Here is a 21,631-nt window from a genome sequence, read left to right on the forward strand (position 1 = left end):
AGTCAAGTTTGTTTCCCATCGGAACAAATAGCAAAACTGGGGCCAAAACGCGCGGTGAGAAGCTGTTGCGGAAAGTGGAAAGTGGAAAAAGCTGTTGATTTATAGCAGATCCCCACAGCGCCACCAACTGAAATCCAGCTAATGCATTACCTATAGCGCTAAGAATACGTCTAACCCAAAGCGCAGCAAATCCCGGACAATAAAACCGTTGGTTCTCTCCGGACCTTACCGGTAGCTCCTGGCGCTGGGCGCCACACTCCCGCGTCTCCTTGTCTCCTCGTTGCCGGCCTTGGCGCGCGCCCGCCCGCCGGCGATTGGGGGCGGGTCGCAGGGGCAGCGTCAGGTGCGCTGCTATGGAGGGCACCGGACCGCCGCGGTGGCCAGGTCAGGTTAAGGTCATTGACCTTTAGTGACCTCAGATGACTTTTTCGATGTTTACGACTTTTAAGGGTAGTTTTTTTTAGCTGCTTTCGAACTAATCACCAATTTGAACACCTTGAAAAGTAGTTTTGAACTAAGCAATACGTTACGAAGCTGACTGGTTGTTCGCTCCTACTATGGATAGCCGACAGGACGCCTTCTAGTTGACCTGAGCCGACCCGACCTACCCCAGATACATGAATACATCATTTAAGATCAAACTAATTTGAGATTCGAAAAGACGACCCTGACTCCCACCCCCCACCCCCCACCCCCCATAGCTACCGCATTATAAGAACTTATAACATTTCCCGATTTCCCGTCTTTTGGGTTATTTAACTGGCATGGAATGCCAACCGGTGACCTAGGCCCTTAAATTTGGATTTCATAGGCTTCTTTTCGTCACGGGCTTCTTTTCAACACGTTCGTTTTTTTCCGCGAAGCTCTTCTTCGGCCAGGTGCAGAACGGCGGGGGTGGGGTGTAACGGATCCCCCGGCCCCCCATACGTTAGCAGCTCTGGAAAAACGGCAGTACGGGCGGGGGTTAACCTGAACGGCACCCAGGGAAGCGAGTCGAAGTGCTGATTTTCTAATGATATGTTGTTGCACGTAAATGTGTTTAATGCGGGTTCAGTCGATGCTCAATTCTCCTCCCCTATTTCTTTATTTTTTGAAGTGTGTTATCTGCTCGCCTGACAGGAAAGTTTATATTGGCGCTGCACTTGAGTTTCTGAAAATCAAAGATCCCGCTTATTCGGGTATTTGGTGTTAACTTGGCTAAACATCGTTGAATCTTTGCATGCTATTTTCATCGTGTATTTTCCCGCTGAATTCCCACTATTGTACAGGGACAAATGCCCGCGATCCACTGTCTTTTTGTTCTTCTTGATGGGTTAGGGCCCACGATCCCCCGTCGCCACCCCTAAAACTGCTTGTATCGAGGCGCAATTAAACCAAAAGAGCGTAAAAAGCGGCTCGCAAACCCGGCCCGGTGTGCGTGTGTGCGCGTATGGCCCGCCCGGGCGGCGGGCCTGGCGCCGCCCCTGTGACCTCCGGTGGCCGCCGCGGCCGCGGGGCGTGACGCTCGTCCACTCCGACTTAGGACCGGTGCCCGAGCGGTCGCCCCGCCGCGCCCTCCGCCATGTCCGAGTCCGGCGAGCTGTGCTCCCAGCTGAGCGACCTGGCCGAGCTCAGCGAGCTGCCGGAGCTGCGCTCGGTGGCCGAGCTGTCGCCCGTCTCGGACCTGTTCCCGGACGCCGAGCTGTGCGTGGCCGAACTCTCGCCGATGGCCCACCTGCCGTCCGCAGATCTGGAGGCGGCCATCGAGCTCGACATGCTGGAGACGACGCGCGGCCCGCTGCTCTGGACGGGCACGGCCGTCGGCAGCGGCGACTCGCGGCCGCTCAGCCTCCGCAACAACTCCGACTCCGAGACGCTGAGCGTCGCGCTAGAGATCGCCGACGGCTCGGTGTTCCAGGTGGGTGGGCCTCTGGTGGGAGACCGGGAGATCGCCGACGGCTCGGTGTTCCAGGTGGGTGGGCCTCTGGTGGGAGACCGGGAGATCGCCGACGGCTCGGTGTTCCAGGTGGGTACTGGGTAGGCAGAAGGAGAGGGGAGATCGCCGACGGTACGGTGTTCCAGGTGGGTGGGCCTATGGTAGGAGACCGAGAGATCGCCGACGGCTCGGTGTTCCAGGTGGGTGGGCCTATGGTAGGAGACCGAGAGATCGCCGACGGCTCGGTGTTCCAGGTGGGTGGGCCTCTGGTGGGAGACCGGAAGATCGCCGACGGCTCGGTGTTCCAGGTGGGTACTGGGTAGGCAGAAGGAGAGGGGAGATCGCCGACGGTACGGTGTTCCAGGCGGGTGGGCCTCTGGCAGTGTTTCATTTTTCAGCCTTTTTGGTGGCAAATCACACCTAATGGGGAAAATATTTTCATCTCTAAAATATGAATGACCAACTTTACTTCATCTCTGAAAAGAGTTTCATGTATTCCCAACAGCCAGTTCACTTGTCACTTGACAGTTGATGCACCCACATCCTTTTGTTCCACACCCTGTCAAGATCCTGACATGAAATCCTGGTTTATCAGTTAGCATAAAAATTGGCATTAAACCATTTTGCAAAAATACTGCAGTTATTTACTTTCTTTTTTTTCATCCTAAGATTTTTTTTCTTCATCGGCACACCCAACCAATATCCAATTTTAGAACACTGGTCTGGTGGGAGACTGGGAGATGCAGACGGCTCGGTGTTCCAGGTGGGTGGGCCTCTGGTGGGAGACCGGGAGATCGCCAACGGCTCGGTGTTCCAGGTGGGTGGGCCTCTGGTGGGAGACCGGGAGATCGCCGACGGCTCGGTGTTCCAGGTGGGTGGGCAGGAGGAAAGGAGAGGCCGCCGACGGCTCAGTGTTCCAAACCCTTTGTGGGAGAACTGCTCGGGCTCGGGGTGGTGTGCTTTTTGCAATGCATGGACAGAAGGTCCGAGCTAGAGGGAGCTGGCAGGAGGTTTATCGTCAATAAAGTAGAAATAACGAGATGTTGAAAAATAATGGCCTTTCGCTCGCCAACTGTGCACAAATCCAGAGGTAAAGTGTTCAAACATTGACCTATCACCGTACTATCGAGCCTCGGTCTGCTGTGGAGCTGACTTACTGATGTATCTCGGCCTCTCACTGGTGAACACCGCAACTCATAGTCTATTTTACCATTGAAAGGCCAGGAATCACCAGCATTCAGCAATCGGCATGCTGATTAAAAACGACGACCGATCGGCGCTCGAGTCAGGAGTGCCACCCGGACCCAGGTGTGACCGGTGCCTCCCCGCGCCCCGGCAGTTTCAGGGCGACCAGCCGGGCCGGGCCCTGGAGCTGACGCTGCCGCCGGCCACCGAGAGGCGCGTACCGGTACTGTTCGCCCCGCCTGCCGCCGACTGTTACCGGGACTCTGTGCTGGTGCGCAAGGCCGCCCAGCCGACAGGACTCGCCGCCGTGGTGAGTGGCACGCACTGTGCTATACACTTACACAAATCCTCACAGGCCGCCCAGCCGACAGGACTCGCCGCCGTGGTGAGTCTAGGCATTGGGCACATTCCACTGACACATTTGCAAACGTTTGTTTGATAGACGGCCGATTTCCGTACATGCTTGTTGTCGATAGGTTCAGAATTGGTTAGGTACTTGTTCTATCATTTCGGTCTTGTTGGTACTCTGTGCATACTAATTGTCTCGAGAGTCAAGAATAAGGTCTGGCTGGATATAGTAATTGCCGTCTTCTTGATGTAAATTGTTTGTCTGGACTCCATTTCGACCGACAGTCCCCTCTGTGCGCCGTGTTCTCAGATCCCGCTGTGCGGCTATGGCGGCGCCGCCAACATCCAGGTGTGTCTGAACACCCGCCAGCCGACGGCCGGCCTGACGCTGCTGCTCAACATGACGGCACCCGACGGCTCGCTGCTGGCCGGCCTGATGGTCTCCAACCGCGGACCGCGCGCCGCCTACGTCCGCCTGTTCGTCTGCACAGGTGGGTATGGGGAGCGGGGGCCGGGGTGGGGGCAGGGGCGGAGGATATGGGAACCGTGATTTGGGGAGAGGGGGTCGGTGGGTGCTGAGGCTGAGCAGTGATTTGTGGAGAGGGGGTCGGTGGGTGCTGAGTGGACTGAGCAGTGATTTGGGGAGAGGGGGTCGGTGGGTGCTGACTGCTGAGGCTGAGCAGTGATTTGTGGAGAGGGGGTCGGTGGGTGCTGAGTGGGCTGATGAGTGCATTAACTATCAATGGGAGATGAGATGGCGGACTGTGGGCGCCGGGTAGGCTTTAAGTGCGATACTGCGTAGCTCGGTGGCCGGCTCCGCGGAACTTCGTAATTATGACCTGGGTCGTAATTATGTCGTAATTATGACATGGGTGACTATGATATTGTGGGTATCGAAGGCTAAACTCTGTTGTGATCAGCCGCTTTTATCGTTTGGAAAGACTCATCACTGCTGTCCCGTCTGACGGGGGTGCTCGCAGACGGTTCACGAGTCGCGCGTCGCTGACTGATCTATCCCCCTCGCCCGCCGCAGACTCGACGTGCCGGGAGCGCGTGCCGGACGGTGCGGCCACCGCGCTGCCGGCGCGCTGTGTGGTGGCCGCCGGGGAGACCCAGCAGCTGACCGTGGCCGTGCCGCCGAGCCAGCCGACCGCCGCCGCCGCCGGCCTGGCCGTCTCCGTGCTCTGCGGGGACGAGGTGCTGCGCCGCGAGCTGCGCCACGCCTGGCCGACGGGCGCGCCGGCGCTGCAGCGGCCGCGCGGCTTCCTCCAGCTCACTGACTTCCAGGTCAGTGTCCCGACGGCTCACAAAGCTCCTGGTGGGTTCCCGGTGGTTGGGTGGAGCAAAGAGGACATAGCGGGTCGGGCCACGAAGCTAGGGAGGTTCTCTGCCGTTGCGCTGCCGTTGTACGACATATGGTGTGGGCAAGCCGCCGTAAGCGCCGCTGTGTGGCATTGATTGCGATTTCTACGTGGTGATTGATCGACTGTTGTTCTTTAGGAAACGTTTGATGGAGAGCTGCAGGACCTGTGCTCGGACGTGCCGCTCGGCATCCCTCCGAACAAGCTGGAGGACGTCTTCTTCAGCAACATGAGACAGACCAAGCTGCCGCTCCTCTGTGAGTACCGTCAGGCGCTCGGGCTCCTGGGTTCAGGCATGCCATGATTTTTGCCACGTCTTGCTGTGCAGATATTACAGTTCGCAGAAATGTTTGCCATTGATAACAGAACATTACGAATGTAATCTGCAAATAGACAATTTTATTATAATATTACGTACTCCGTGCATGACACCATACGAGTATAAGACTGTTCGACGTGTAAGTTAGATAAACACCAATACCATGTGTAATCCGTTCCCGGTTCTGATTCCTATAAGCGCTGTGTCTGACGCGCGACTGTGTTGGTGTGCGGACAGACCCGGATGGGGCCGGCGGAGCGGCGGCGGCGGCGGCGGTGGCCGGTCCGTCCGGCTGCGGTAACCTTCAGGAGCTGCAGCCGGCCGCTGTGCCCCGGTGAGTTACTCACTCCGGGGTCAAGATGGACGGGAGGTTTGGGCTGCAGACGGGGAGCGCGCGTATCTGGCTCGTCACAGCTGGGGCGGGTAGACAACTGCTACAGTCACGGAAATGTTCGAAGGAGTTCTGCCTCACTTTTGTAAAACGTTGTAAAAGATAACGACTCCGGTCTTTTGCGAGGCCTGTGTGGCAGGGCCTCGGCTAACATATGCCCCAGTAGAGTCCAGGAATGCCCCAATGGGTCCCTCCAGTACACGCCAAGGGTTTTGAATTTGACAAAAGCTGTGCTCATACGGGATGGTTTTATCAGGGTATAATGGGATGATTTTCGAAAAAATTAAAATATTTCATCGAGCGCTTTTCGAGTTTCGAGATCTCAACAAAAAGTGAGTTCGCTGAATCAGGTGAGATACGGTAAATGCGGTAGAGGAGCCAGGGGCCGGGCAGGCCGCGCACGGTACGGGAGGCCGGCCGGGGCTTGTCACGGTGTGAGAAACGGGTACGTTACATGTCATCCAGGGAAGGAAGGGAACAGCCGAGATCAGTCGGGATTAGTCGGGATCAGTCCAGAACAGCTGGGACATTCCACGATAGATCGTACCAGGCCCGTCACCCTCATCTTTCAGATTTTAATGAAAATCGGTCCTAGGGGTAATCATAGGCCCCAAAGACGCCTGGCAAAATATCAGAGTTCTCAGATCAAAACTTTTTTAGTTATATTGCATTACATTTTTTTAACTTCGGTTTGTAACGGTGAGTTTGATGGCCTATAACTAAAGAACGGGTTAAGCAACCAACAAACAGTAAACAACACTAAGCTTGCGATGAATCAAAAATTAATATTACAATTTAAAAATTCCAAAGAAAAATTTTCATTGTTGAGCAAAAACCTTAATCTTTTTTCATTTGCCTCTAATGACTTTTGGGACCAAAATTTTTCGCATTTTTATTTTTTCAAAATAAACTTCATGTCATTGCAAATCGACATGCAAAAAATTAGAAAGGTGTTCTTTCTATAAGTTCCTCATTTTCCCGCAAACAAAATGGGTTTCGGAGGGGTTGATACGACCCCAGCACGCCGTTTCGCTTCTAATAGAGCTAGAGCCTCGCGGAAAAAACGAGCGTGTGTGCCGTTACAAGTCGCAGCGATTGGTACCCGATTTTAAGGTCTCAGGCTAACCGGTAGCGTCTGAGGTCAGGTCAAGTGACTGAAGTTACGGGTTCGGTTTTTAGTGTTTGGTGTGTATTTCGATGTCATAACTCTAAAAATGATGCGTTGGGAGCATCGGAAGTCTGCAAGGTCATTTGTGCATTGGGTCACGTCAGGCGTGTGACGTCACTGACCTGACCCTGACCCAAAATGAACTACAAGAAACAACCGACGATGCCTGAAATGGATAGCAAATTCGAATTCAGGGCATCAAAATACCTACCCCGAAAAGGCATACAAGTGCAAGAAGTCATTACAGGTCAACCGAGGTCACTGACCTTACCTTGACCTTTAGTAACCTTCAAAATGTCAACGGACATTGTGCCAATGTCAAATCAGCCAGTTGTGATTCGAAAACAATCCATCAGTTTGTCAGGTCAGTCGGCATTTATACCAATGTGAAGCAATCTCCAATTTAGCGTAAATCTGGCCGGAGGTTGTTCCTTTTATGACGTCATAACTCCGTGACCTGACATGACCCTGACAAAAAATACCAAAAGTTGCGCAAAGGATGCCCCAGAGGGTACTGAAAATCTGAGCAGGCTATCTGAAACGGTTCGGCATGTAGCCAAGAAAAACCTCAGGGGGGTTGCACCAACCCCCCCCCCCCTACATGGGCGAGAGTTAACCGTAAGGCTCTCAGCATAAATTGGAGATATACAGGACCATTCTGGCACTTCTAAAAGACGACTAAATGATGCAAAACGTTCAATTTTCCTCGCGAAAAATCTATTTTATTTTGTAATTTTGCTATATTTTGGTTCCCAAGCTCGCATTTGAAAAGCGCTCGATGAAATATTTTATTTTTTCGAAAATCATCCCATTATACCCTGATAAAACCATCCCGTATGAGCACAGCTTTTGTCAAATTCAAAACCCTTGGCGTGCACTGGAGGGAACCGTGAGTGGTCAGGCATTGTCCAGCCTCCACAAAATGATAATACCTTAAAGGTAGTGTGCCAGCTTTCCTGGACCGTATGGAGTTAATGGCCCAGATAAGGAGAACTGGATTTTTAGAACTTATCCATACCTTCAAAACTCATGGAAACGTCTTAAATTCTTCAAATTTTGAGTACCCCAGTGCGAAATTCGCCCCGACGGGTTGTCGGTCGTACCCCAACCACATTTCACACCACTATGAACAATAAATGCACACACTGAAATCGCTATTACCGATATGCTCATCCAATCAAGTTTCGATAAACCCGTTCATCATCATCTCCTGCGGTTTCGAACACGCCTGTTAGGTGGTGCGGTAGACCGCGCCCAAAGCCAGGGCCCCGGTAACGTGAGGTAGCCGAGTCGGGGCAGCGTACGCTGACCCAAGCCGGGGCCGCGCGTCCTCCCGGTGTCATGTGATAGCCCGGGGCTGCCCGCGGGGATGCGGTAGACCGCGCCCAAAGCTGCGGCCCCGGCTTGGGTCAGCGCACGCTGCCCCGACTCGGCTACCTCACGTTACCGGGGCCCTGGCTTTGGGCTCGGCTTCTGCTCATACTTTGTGGTGCGGTGGTGGTGCGTCGGGCCGCGCGCTCTGACTTCGGCCAAGAAAAATGCGTCAGCTGATCATTGTCATTTCTGCCACTTGCGTGTGGTGAAATGGGGTCATAACTTAAGAGACGGCTTTTTCATATCAATTATTTTACATAAAATCATATTTCAAACCATAAATAATGTTCGACAGCCAAATAAAAGAAACAATACCAATACAGGCTTACAGTTTAAGGCTCGACATTGTGTTGTCTACGATTAGACAGCTGATAACTCATTCCCGTACGTCGTAACTCTACCAGTAAAACGCCTTTTGGGCGACCAACGGAGCGAGCGAGAGGATGGGCCTTGCACGTGCGAAATTGCGAGGGGGTACCTCCAACTAACTTGTGCACTGCACCCTACTAACCGGTCTTTAGCGATGTGCCAAATTTCAGTGCAATCGGCCTAGCCGTTCTCGAGATCTGGAAGCGGCACACTGCACGTGCGCACGTGCAAGCGGGGTCCAAACTGACTTTTGCACGGCACCCTACTAACTGGTCCCCAACCGTGTACCAAATTTGAGCGCAATCGGCCCAGCCGTTCTCGAGATCTGGGAGCGCCCCCTGCACGTGCGCACGTGCTGTAGCACCCCAACCTTAACACATGCAGATGAATTATCTGATGGAGACCTAACTGTGTACCGAGTTTCAATTCAATCGGCCCAACCGTTGTGCCGTTATTGAGGTTGCAATTTTGGGGGTTCTTAAAAAATGTCCAACTTTACCACGCGCCACGTGCGGTGGTTGGCAAGAACGCATGGTGGCCATCACACCACAGAACTTTTACGACCAAGTGACATTCAGTAAAGAAGACCGCTTGTCAATCGGATGTCCCGTTCCTAAGATATTAGCTTTTGAAGAGCGTCCCCACGGCCGGCCGGGAGTTTCCCTTAATTCAGTATGAGACTCCGCTCGCTTCGCTCGCTCCGTAATAATGACCTTTGCTTATTGTCACATGTGCGCCGCATTCGCGATTGTTGCCGACGCCTATTTGCAGGTGAGCCCACTACAGTTGTTATACATATCGGAAAACCGATAAACTTTTAGGCGAAAAAGGCACTATTCCAGGCCCATTGTTGATTTTTTTTTTGCGATATTAGGTAAAAACAGAAGCTTTTTATCCTAGGAAAAATAAAATGGGAAATCTTTCAAAGGTGGCACACTACCTTTAATATAAACGTACATTATTTCACTCGGAAGCGGTTGAAGACGTTTGTGGCAAGAAATCAGGGGCGGCGGAAGAGAGGGTGCATGGTGTGCAGCTGCACCCTCAATTACCAGCCAAAAACATAGGCGTGCATTGCCATTTGCCAAGCATATGTTTTTGCACCCCCATAATCCATAAGCTGCCATTCGTTCGAAAGAGCGTCAAAAATAATGATGAAACTACTTCGGCCACCTTTTTGGTCAGGTCAAAGGCCAGGTCATGGGGGTCATTGAAGGCCACATTTCGCCGATTTTCAGGTCGAATATCGACAATTTGCAAGATGCCGACGCATGACTCGGGAGCCAATAGAGCTACAGCGCTGCGGATAAGCGCATTTGATAGCCATATCAGCGTACTTTCTGGGCATTTTTCTTAGATTTGACCTAACGTCAACGGTTTTGCCTGCAGGGGGCAGAAACTTCCAAAATAGACGAATTTTTCGGGAACATTATTTTCTGCGATATCGTTTGACTCAAGCCTTGCACGAGCCTTCTTTTACCAACATCGTGTTCCTCTCGTCAAGACGCATCGAATGAACTATAATTTGATCTTGAAAGGTCAATTTGAAAATTTGACCTCAGGTCAAGGTCATGATCTGACCGGAAATTGTCATGTTGCATATCAGTGGATCCGTATCGTCGACCTGAGCACATATAAGGCGTTTTAATCGCTCTAGCATGCCTCTTTCAAAAGTTAGTCACGAAAAACTTTTAGATGCCATTTGTGCCCTGAGATGACCTAGGGGTCACGGGTCACGGATGCCATTTTCATGTTCAGTGTGTCAAAGTTACTTGTTATTCTGTGTTTGAGAGTGTTTAGAATGACTTTCGTCCAAGAGAGGCGGTTTTGAATTTTCTCCCATTGACTTATAATACAGAGGTAGCAAAATTGGCCTGAGGTCACCGATATGAAAATTCCGAGATATACATTTTGTACATAATGTTGCTACTTGCTAGAGCACTTCATGGACCGGATAGCTCCGTTATCCATGATAAATCCATGGCCACTGGATAGGATTGGATCCCAAATTTTGCACACTAGAACGGATGTGGGAAGTCCGCAGCGAACCAATCACCGCTCTTGTAGAAAGCATGAATGAAGCCAGGTGCCCCTGCGTCGAGGCTAGCGCCGCTCGGTTGTGGCGTGACCGAGAGTCGGGTCGCGGAGCGAGGTCACTGGGGTCAGCCGCGCCAAACGCCTCCGGGTCGGTGCAGCGTCATGGCTCTGAGCAGCCTGTGCCAGGCGGGCATACTGCTCCGCCGTATACCCACCACTCGTCTCTAGGGAGGTGGAACGAAATGGTGGCTAAACAACAGGGGTATGTCGTTCAAATTATTTGAGAAGGCTACAGCGCTATCGGTGCATCTCGGAGAAGCGGTGTCAATATCGCATTTTGCTGCGTCACAACGACGCCGCCTCGATGAAAGCACTGGTGTTTTCCACGAATATCTTTATCTTAGCAGCGGCGGTGCTATGCGCTAGCGTTTTGGCCACAACTTAACATACATCTTTTCTATGAGTATAGTTGCAGGCATCGAAAAGTATTTCCATACTTAACCCTCGCCGGCCGAGGGGGGGCGGGTGCCGCCCCCCCCCCCATAGGGTTTTTTCGCGGTAGCTCCGAACACGCTGGCCATAGAGAGCTGAAACTTGGCATACCTGACCTTTGATCCAAGCCGCATCTTTTGACACCAACCGCATTTTTGGGCCAGGTCAGGTCACTGACCTATGACGTCATAAGTGAACCTCTGCACGGTCTTCAGATGTCGCAACTTCGCAACGCCCTCACTGCCAGAGGAGATGTCACAGGGAAATGAAACTTGCAGGATCTAGGATCCATTATGAGTCTCACAACTTGTATATCTCGGATTTTTCCTAAAGGTCATATGAGGTCAGGTCATTTTCGTGACCTCACCATTATAAGTCAATGGGGAAAAATTCAAACTGCTATTCTGGCGCCGGGAACGATCTCCAACTATCTCAAGCACACAGAATCGTGATTTGATGCACTCCTTGCAAGGTTAGATGCGTCACTTTTGCAATGTTGACCTTGCGTGACGTCATTTATGACGTCATCAAGGTCATATTAGTTTTTCGTCAATAACTCCCGATCAAATTGAGCTAGCGAGTCGAGAAAGCCACCAATGGACTCCGAAAGACCTGCCGAATCGAATGATATGCGACATGACCTCTTTCGACCAACTTCGTGACCTGGGGGTGCTGACCTGACCTTGACCTGAGGTCAACACCCTAAGTTGACCTGACACGAACAAAAAGTATATCATTCGACGCGCCTGAGCGAGGCGAACACGATGCTGCCAAAATCGCGGCTCTGCGGCCGTTTTTTGCGAAGTTATTCACCAAAATCTAAACCGTACCCTGGGGCACTTGACCTGACCCCAGAGGTCACTGACTGACCAAAGACCTTAAAATTAGGCATTAGCTGTTGCAAATTGCAACGGTACACAAACTCGTTGTCCTCGAAGATTTAGCTCAATTTGAGGCGAAACAGCTAGGGGGTCGCACCCACCCATCCCCTAGACCGATAGGTTGTGTGTAGAAAACCAGCAGGTCCGGCGAGAGTTATACATGTTGTTATACTGATTCAGCTATGTGCACCAGCGTGATGTCACACGATGAAAAGACGTCTTAAATATTTACGAGCACGAATTGTCCGTCAGCTTTTATGTTTCCCGAGCAGGGACAAATTTCTCTGCGCAGGAGTCGGGGCCGTATTTTGCAATTCAGGCCCGGCACGGCTGATGATTTGCCCCGGTATACACCTTTTTACGGCCAAATATAGAAATAGTGCACACAGTTCAGAAATAGTGCAACCATTTCGACAGTTCGGCATAGTGCACCGCTTCTTAGGCCGAGTGCATGAAATTCAGTAATAGTGCACACGGCTCCGAAACAGTGCAAGCAATTTAAAAGAGAATGCATTCATTTTCAGTAGTTGCGATTTCAGTTTCGCCAGAGTGCATTGCTTCGTCATATGCATTGGTATTCGGCGTACCGCAAAGCAATTTAGTTAACCTTCAAGCGAATTCGGTGCCCCATCTAGAAAATATTTTTGACAACGCTCTTGCTGTTCGTCAAGTGTAGCGGGGTGCCGTTCAAACAACCTGCTAATGAAATTTTACTAAATTATTGAAATTTTAATGCTAATAAAAATTAACGAGATTTTAATGAATGCAATGAAAAGGCCCAATTTAGGCGGCAGTGCACACATTTCAAAAATAGTGCAGGCGATTTCGACAGCACGGCATAGTGCATTGATATATTGAATCGCGGCACGATATTCGCCATATTGCAGCCATTTCGTCATAGTGCAGGTTTAAAGTGACCCAGGTTCAGGCATATTAGACATATCGCACATTATTCGTCAGATCGTTTCAATTTCGGGGTCCCGCATGTAATTTAGGCACTGTTCAGTAACACGGCATTGCATAAATAAGTAATACCAATTTTAATTTGACATTTCACGCTACCTGAGCCTCCAATGACACTCGTAGTCAGTCAGCAACGCAAAAAAGTCAAGTAGCCAGCTGCACTGCTCTGGATGCAAAAGGTAGAGGGTATTTAATGTTTCATCTGGGTGCCTTAGCTCCAATCATATAAGACATAGTGCACATAATTCGTCGGGTGCTTATATATTCGGCATGAGCAATATTTTTTCGGCTTTGTTCAATCAAATTCGCCATGATGCTGAAAGGCGATAACAAGAATCCATAGCATTTCTGATCTTTTTGAACCAGCAACGAAGTTATGCACCCGATTCAGAAGCCCTGAATGCCACGTGACCGCCACTCGACCGTGTCACCGAGTTCTTAGAGCGAGACTAATGATAAGTTAATTCCTGAGAGCTGAAACTGCATTTGAGCAGGTTTTTGACAAAGATTCACGCTACTCTTGACAGGCAGATAGGGGCTTTCAAAAATATTTTCCCAATCCAGCAGCGAATTCACTTGAACATCGCCTAAATCGCTTTGCTGGACGCCGACTATCAGGCCACATGACGAAACCGTGCACTATGACGAAATTGAACCTACGGCTCATTGAATTTGAACGCACCATCTTCTAAATTGATTGCTCTTCATTTGAAACGTGTGCACTATTACCGAATATCATGCACTTGGCCGAACTAGAGGTGCACTATGCCGAACTGTCGAAATCGGTTGCACTATTATACTGAACTGTGTGCACTATTTCTATATTTGGCCGTAAAAAGGTGTAGCGCATTTCACGTTCACGTGACATCCCACATTCTTCATTAGCTCCAGAGCTTTGCTGAGGGCTTAAGTTGCGTAGGAAGGTGAGATTTGTTTACATAATCGCTTATTTATACCGTGCTGGATTTATTTGAACGTTGCCGTAAGCACATGCCGTATGTCGAAATTGAATTAACCTGACGAATTATTATTTGCACTAAGTCCAATATGTCTGAACCTGGGCCACTTTTAACTGCACTATGACGGAGTGGGGTGCACAATGACGAATATCGTGCCGCAATTCAATATATGAAGGCACTCTGCCGAACCATCGAAATCACCTGCACTATTAATGAAATGTGTGCACTTCCGCCTAAATTGGGCGTAAAAAGGTGTATTACTTGTTTAGTTAATGCCTGTCAAAGACAGAACTATAGCTCGTCAACAAGCACCCTGCTGGAAGAATTGGGTTTGAGCACACGGTTTATGGGAACATAAAAAAGAAGCTTCGAAGTAATTTTTTGTCGGGACGTTAGGTTTAATGATGCGTAATTTATTTTCTATCAAAAGTTTTTGGATTAAGAATAGTCGACCTAATAGTTTGGGTACTTTACATGCATTAAGTCGGTATGTATTTTTGTTTCAGTTTAACCCGCGCCGGGCCGGGGGGTGTTTGAACACCCCCTTGCCGTTTTTCGCAGATATCTCAAAAACGGCGGCGCGGAGCGCCGACGTTTTTGCCACACCTATTCGTGCATCTATTCCGCACATGTTGTGAAAATTTCATACCCAAGTTACTTAAGGTCAGGTCACCAGGTCACGCCAAGTAACCTCACCTCAGAAAAAAAATAGAATGCTCGTCATAGCTTAGCTAGTAGCTACACAGATTGAACGATTGCCTTGAAACTTCCAGCGATTGATAAGAGTAACAGTATCTATAAACGTATATTTAGGAATTTTGATATCGGTGACCTATGGTCAGGTCAATTTTGCCGCCTCTCCATTATAAGTCAATGGGAGAAAATTGAAACACGTCTGTTTTGCATGAACACCATTCTAGACACTCTCAGACATCGGGATGCAGGTAAAATTGACACACTGAACCGGAAAATGGCACCTGTGACCCCTCGTTATGTCTTGGCGGTCATCTCAGGTCAAGAATGGTATCTAACAGTTTTTCGCTAATAACTTCTAAAAGAAGCATGCTAGAGCGATGAAAACACCTTAGATGTGTTCGGCTCGACGATGCGGATCGACTGTTATGCAACATGACCTTTTCTGGTCAGGTCATGACCTTGACTGAGGTCAAATTTTCAAGTTGACCTTTCAAGGTCAAATTATAGTTCATTCGACGCTTCTCTACGAGAGGAACACGATGCTGGAAAAATTCGTGTCGTGGCTCTGTTGAGTCAAAAGTTATTGCCGAAAAACACTTTTCGTAAAAAACAAGCGTCTATTTTTGGAGTTTGTGCCCTCTGGAGGCTAAACCGTTAACCTAAGGTCCAATCGGAGAGCACCCTACAGAAAGGCCTGTAAAAGAGCTATCGATTGCGTTTTTCCGCGGCGCTGTAGCTCTATCGGTTCCCGAGTTAGCCCTTGGCAGTTTCCAAAATGTTGAAATAGCCAACATTCTACCTTTGGTGACCTCTGGTGACCTGACGTTTGACCTGACCTAGAAAATGACAAGTGTTTTCATCTTTATTTTTGACGTTCTTTCGAATGCCGCTTACCGCGTGTCGCTACGTGGCCCAGGAGCCGAGTTAGAAAGGGGGTGTTCAGACAACCCCTCTCCGGCCCGGCGCGGAAGTCGCGGAGCACCGGCCCGGCGCGGGCTAAGTTCTGAGAAATTTACATCACTAGTCAGAGGTCTCGTGTTGTGAAGCGCTCGGCGGCTATTCCGGTTCCAAAAGGGCAGGATCCCTCCGCGCACCTGGGGTCAAAGCTCACTTGCCCTGCGGCTGGTGTCCCTGTCAGCCTATCGCCACCCGAGCCCCTCCCACTGCGCTGGCCGGTAGCCCCGGGCCGCGGTCAACCACTCCCCACCTCTGACCCTACCGTTCTCGGAAGTCGAGAGAGATCCTATCGGTCGACGCCGCTGTTAGATTATCAATGGCTACGCTCTACTTGAGGGTCCAGCAATGTCTCCTTACTACGTCGTAGTACGCAATGCGTAGGTTTACAACTCGCTGCTCAGTGGCGGTCACAGAGACGGGACTCCGGGGTGCCCCGAAGAAGTGGATATTCCCGTTTTCCGATGATAGCGGGCATATTATGATAGATAGAATTGTGACACCTTAGAGGAAGCTGTCTAACTGAAATACGAAGCTGTGCGATACTCGCTTTTGATGATAGGCCTCACCATTAACCCGCGCACCGACGGGGGTCTGCGCCAACTTCGCACCGACGGGGGGGGGGCGGATGACCGCCCCCCCCCCCTGAGATCTCGAGAACGAAGCAAGATAGCGACAAGCGGTAAACGGCATCGGATACGCACGGTCAAGATCTACAATTTTTACTGAGGTCATTTTCAGGTCAGGTCAAAGATGACGTCACAGGGGTCGAAAAAGTCAAAATGGCGGCGCTAGATATGGAGAGTTTTTCTCGAATAACTTTCGAATTAGTCAAGATAGGAACAAACTAAGGGCATCATCGTGATCCTCTCGTCAATCCGCATCGAATGATATATATGTTGACCTCAAAAGGTCAAGGTCAAAGGTTGACCTCAGGTCACGTGACCTCGAGGTCATCATGTATATCATTCGATGCGTCTTGACGAGCTGAACACAATGAGACCATCCACGCCGCTGTATCTTGTTCCTGTACGGAGTTATTGGCCAAAAACCTTTGGTGACCTTTGATGACGTCACATGACCTCACAGCTGCCCAACAGCAAAACAGACCTCAAGGTAGTGAAGGTTGATCGTATATGAAGTCATGTATGGTATATGGGGCCATTCCGACCCGTTTTAGTGGTAAAAACAGGGAGTTGATTTTTCCCCCGTTGACTTATAATGGGGAGGTCGCGAAATTGACCTGACCTTAGGTCACCGATATCAAAATTCCGAGATATACAAATTGTAGCTACTAATGACCTAATAACATCCTGCGACTTTCAAAGGCCTCCGACATCTACTGTAGCTCTGGCACGGTGACAAAGTTGCAAAAAAGTGACTTGAGGTTGGGTCATTCAAAGTGACCTGGTGACCTGACCTTGAAAGGTAGGAGGTTCAAACTTGCACACCATGTGTAAAATTGATGAGGGAGTAGTCATACCAAATTTCGCGGCGCTACGCGCCGCGGTTTTCCCGCTATTCGCGAAAAACCTCAGGGGGGGCGGATATCCGCCCCCCCCGTCGGTGCGCGGGTTAATGATTGGTGCTAGGTTTTGTTCGATTACAGTATAACCCCACATTACTTCAGCGGTGACCTGTACATGTGATTTAGAAGCATGCCTTTGTGAACCATGATAGTCTGTGAGGTATATGGTTGTCTGGTCCCTTATCCCTTACAGATCCCTTATCTGGTCCCGTATCCCCTATCCCTTATCAAATTCCCTTACAGTGAATTTGATAGTCCACAACCAGTTTATGGCGAAACGGATTATTATGGATATTTTTTGGATGTTTGGCTGAAATATTAGCCATGGGCGGGCCGGATTCTGAAATTCAAAGAGAGGCAGATAATGGGTGGACCCGGATATGATTGTTAGATATAGGCCGGGTTGGATCCTGAAAAGCCTATCCGTGAAGTGATCTAACTGTTGCCCTTATCAATCGCTGAAAGTTTCAAGCGATCGGTCACTCGGTGTAGCTATGGCATAAATTGAAACATTTTATGAGGTTACTTGAAGTGACCTGATGACCTGACCTTGGATGACCTTGGTCTGAAATTATTACAACATGTGTAGAATTGGTGGATGATAAGGTGTGGCGCTCCGCTCCGCCGTTTTTGAGATATCCACGGAAAAACGCAGGGGGGGGGGGCACCCCCAGCAGGGTGCAGTTAACACACTTCGACCATTTGCCCCAGTAGTCAAAATTCCTTAGCCGAGGCCCTGCTGTGTGGGAATCAACGATTCACAATTGTATCTGTTTTTACTTGATGCAATTGAGAAATACTTTATTCACAATTGTCTTCCAATGCATATTTGACGCTGGAGTTTCTCTAATAAATCCACTGTATTGATCTGAGCAATGTGATTTTGTCGTGTTCCTGAGAGCCTCTCGTCGTTCGCAGCACCGTCACCGTGGGTCGAGCGGGTAGCTCCACGCCCGTCAGCCCTCAGCGAGCCGCGGTAAGTCTGTCTCAGCGAGCCGCGGTAAGTCTGTCTCAGTTCGTATAACAATAATCTGCAGAAAGCAGAGAGCTCTCAGGCGAGTCTTCTTTACAGTCTAGCAGTTGACATTACTTTTCTTTATTATCGTGCTACTGATTGACGCATCACTGAGATATTTCTGTTACTTCGAGCAATTATGATGTTGTTTCTGTGCGAGTGAGACATTTTGGCACAAAATGCACACATCTCCCGTCCCTGCTGTGCCGCCCGGCCAGTGCATGCCCCACCTCTGCTTGAATCACCCATGTTCTGACGGCTTCTCTCTGCTCCCAGGCGGGTCCGAGCGCGGCGCCGGGCGGCTCCCCGCGGCGCCCGTCGGCCTCTCCGAGCCGCACCAAGAGCAGTCCGAGGAAGCGCGGCCCGCCGCTGGCCCCGCCGCCGCCCCCGCCGCCCCCGCCGCCGGCGCCGGCCGCGGAGGACGAGGACTGGTGGCCGGACGGGCCGGGCGCCGAGCGGGTGGTGGCCACAGACAGCGGCCGGCCGCGGCTGCGTCTCTCCACCGACCACCTGCTGTTCCCGCTCACGGCGCTCGGCGTGCCCAGTGAGGCCGCCCTGCAGCTCACCAACCTGGGAGACGACGTGCTCACCTGGAACATCCTCGGCTACAGCGTGCCCTACCTGGTCAAGGTGCGCAGCGGGACAGCCCTGCGACGGCAGGGACAGTCGGGTAGTGTAGGCGGGACAGGGCAATGGAGGATTGTGAGACTTCGTTACCGGTCCGTGAATATTTGTTACTTGACTGACTTTGATTCCACGAGCTGTAGGTTTTTAATGGAGTTTGTTGACTGAAATTCTCTATGCGCCCTTAAGAAAGATAAAAGATAACATAGGCATAGCCTTAGACGCTAATAACTGATCGCCACGTGACGTCTTCTGTCCGGTCACAGGGCGCCCACCCGGACAAGATGAAGAAGTGCGGGTACGACGTGTTCAAGATCCGTCCGAAGGAGGGTGAGGTGGCGCCTGGGCAGACGGTGTCCCTGCAGGTGCGCTTCAGCCCGCCGTACCCTGGGAAGCTGACGCAGCACTTCCAGCTGCTCTGCAAGCCGGCCAAGGAGCCTGTGTAAGTGCTGGGGTGAGGAGGACTGGGACGGGGGGGCACTGCAGGCCGAGGAGCCTGTGTAGGTGCTGGTACTGTGGAGAGGATGGCGCGGGTGGGTCGGTGCCACGGGCGCCTGCCGCCTGAGTCGGCCAGACGACCGTGAGGTGGATAGAGATCGGACGGGAAGGGCTGCGATGCTGCGGTTGGATATGAGCCTGGGCATGCTCCGGCCCGGCCCCGGTGGTCAGTTATGGATGGCCGGGTAAGGGTGATTAGTAGCAAGGTAACATTTGTTCGATTCGCTCGATAACGTCTCAACGACGCTCTGTGGTGACCAGTGGTCATCGGGTGTTCATATTTAATCGTGCCTGTGACAGTGCTCTGTGCGAGTCTGAAGTGTTCATCTGTCCCTCAGGGGCCAGTCGATGGTGGTGTACACGGTGCCAGTACGGGTCTCGGGCCGCGGCAGTGTGAGGTGTTATAACTGACCTGTGTTAACCCGTCCTCAGGGGCCAGCCGATGGTGGTGTACACGGTGCCAGTACGGGTCTCGGGCCGCGGCAGTGTGAGGTGTTATAACTGACCTGTGTTAACCCGTCCTCAGGGGCCAGCCGATGGTGGTGTACACGGTGCCAGTACGGGTCTCTGGCCGCGGCAGTGTGCTCGAGGACGGGGAAGACGAGGCAGACCTGCTGACCACGCCGCTGCACGTCTCCAGCCAAAGCTTCTACTTCGACCACTGGTCCATGTGCCACAAACTGGACGTGACCAACAAGACCTGCGAGGACTTGGATGTGAGTAAAACTGCTATTTTGTTAATGGAATAACTCAACAACTATGTGCGTTACAGGCTGGGTCACAGAGATGACCGGGAGAGCTGAATTGTGAAGTAGTCACCACACCGTTCAGTTCTAGTTGTCGTATCCGATAAGTGCTGTGTCGGCCGCCGCTGCCCGCTAACCCCCGCTCTGTCTGTTCTCTCCCCGCAGGTGGACTACCACGTGACGGGTCCGTTCAAGGTGGTCTCGGGGCCCAACGAGCGCACGCCCACCGAGCTGACCGAGGGCCGCCTGCTGGCGCCGTCGCAGCGTTACGTCCAGATGTCCATCTACTTCTGTCCGGAGACGGTGGGCCAGTTCACCGGCGAGCTGCGCCTCTGGCTCGGCCACGCGCCCTGGAGCCACCTGGTGCAGCTGGGCGGCAACTGCCGGCCCGGCGAGCCGGAGGCCCTGCGTGACACACAGCTGGCCGGCGGACTGTGAGTAGACGACTGAGGCGCGCCAGCGCTGCGCCGGCGCCGAGCCGCCAGTACCGCCGGGCTGCCGGCGACCCCACAGCGACCTCCCCGCGACCCGGGCTGCTGGCGACCCCACAGCGACCTCCCCGCGACCGGGGCCCGGGCCGGGCCGGAGCCAACCACTCTGATGCATTTCAACGGTTGTAACTGTAAATGTCCCTTTTGTATAGTGGTTTTTTAATCATCGGTGCGCACGCACAACAATAACTGGTTTTCCAGGGCGCGCGAGATTTGACCTTCCAATTGCCATATCACCCTGTTCATCAAGAAGATGTTTTTGATCACATGCCATTTTTACTGTAGGTTTTTAACGACATTTTGACATCATGTGTGGACGCCGATCTGATGTTCGCTCGCCGGTTTTCGCAACTCATTGTTTCGACATAGGCTGTGTGAGAGGATCGTTGGGGCAGCTGCTCGCTCGCGCAGCTCGCCCTGTACAGTTTTCCTCCGGGCTGTTTGGTGGCAGCGCGCTGGCGCCGCTGACGTGAACGTTGGTCTTGTAGTGACATGGAATGAACCGTTCTTGACGCGATTATTTCGGCCCCCAAAATTGTGTAGTCCCTGGAGTGTTTCATGAGGTAGTGTAGTATTTGGTAGAGCTTTCGGATTCCCTGCCTCATGAATTGGAAAAGCGTAGTACTTACTAGTAGTAGGAGCATTTGGACTATCTCCTTGCCTTTCGGACCTAAATTAACCCTATGGTGATGCATGAAAAATCATGATCTGATTTTAACGTCAGATCTGTTTTACCTCCCGCTCGACACAAGCTTTATGGTCCGAGTAATGTTAACTACGGCCGACGTCTGGCTTTTGAGGCTGTTAGCTGATACCGGCTGCAATTTGTTGTACAAATGGGGTCCACTGGGACGATTGGCGCTGCTCGTGTTGTATTTGTATCCTGCGGCGGCGCCGCGGCGCCGCTGGCCCGTGGTGTGGCGGCGCTGAGTGTGTGTATACGAGCTTCCCGAGGGCCCGCTGTACAGCGCGTCAGTAGTAGTAGTGCGCGTGTGCCAGGACGCGCCCCTCCCACTCTGTTGATATTCTATTTATTGTGCGTGACCGTGCGGTGTTTTGTCCCGCCGACCAGTTCGGGTATTGAGGCAGCGGTAAATGTTTGAGGTCCCGCCCCGCCAGGTCGCGGCCCCCGCTTGTTGCTGGTAGCGCACGGAGGCTGTGACGGGGCCAGTGGCCGCTGCTCTGTCGACGGCAGCTTTTTTACCGCACTGACCGCCCCGCGGCCGGCGCCGGCGGGCGCTCTTTGGACGTGGTCGCCCGGCGGGCGTCCGTGCGCCGTCACAGACCCGCAGCTTCGAGGCGGGCTATTATATGTGC

General features: G+C 51.8%; 1 protein-coding gene across 1 annotated transcript; it reads left to right on the forward strand.

The window, feature by feature from the left end:
• The first annotated feature begins 2,073 nt into the window (after positions 1-2,073).
• On the forward strand, positions 2,074-20,989 carry LOC122368117. The gene is made up of 12 exons (XM_043341764.1): positions 2,074-2,223; positions 2,679-2,786; positions 3,255-3,410; positions 3,759-3,939; positions 4,482-4,735; positions 4,949-5,066; positions 5,366-5,462; positions 17,859-17,916; positions 18,232-18,585; positions 18,846-19,021; positions 19,604-19,793; positions 19,989-20,989. Exons 1-12 carry the CDS (start codon positions 2,074-2,076, stop codon positions 20,259-20,261), a joined length of 2,115 nt encoding a protein of 704 aa, XP_043197699.1. The 3' UTR covers positions 20,262-20,989.
• Positions 20,990-21,631: the final 642 nt, after the last annotated feature.

This window comes from Amphibalanus amphitrite, unplaced genomic scaffold, assembly GCF_019059575.1.
Source record: "Amphibalanus amphitrite isolate SeventyFive unplaced genomic scaffold, NRLGWU_Aamphi_draft 000924F_arrow, whole genome shotgun sequence".
NCBI classification, from domain to species: domain Eukaryota; kingdom Metazoa; phylum Arthropoda; class Thecostraca; order Balanomorpha; family Balanidae; genus Amphibalanus; species Amphibalanus amphitrite.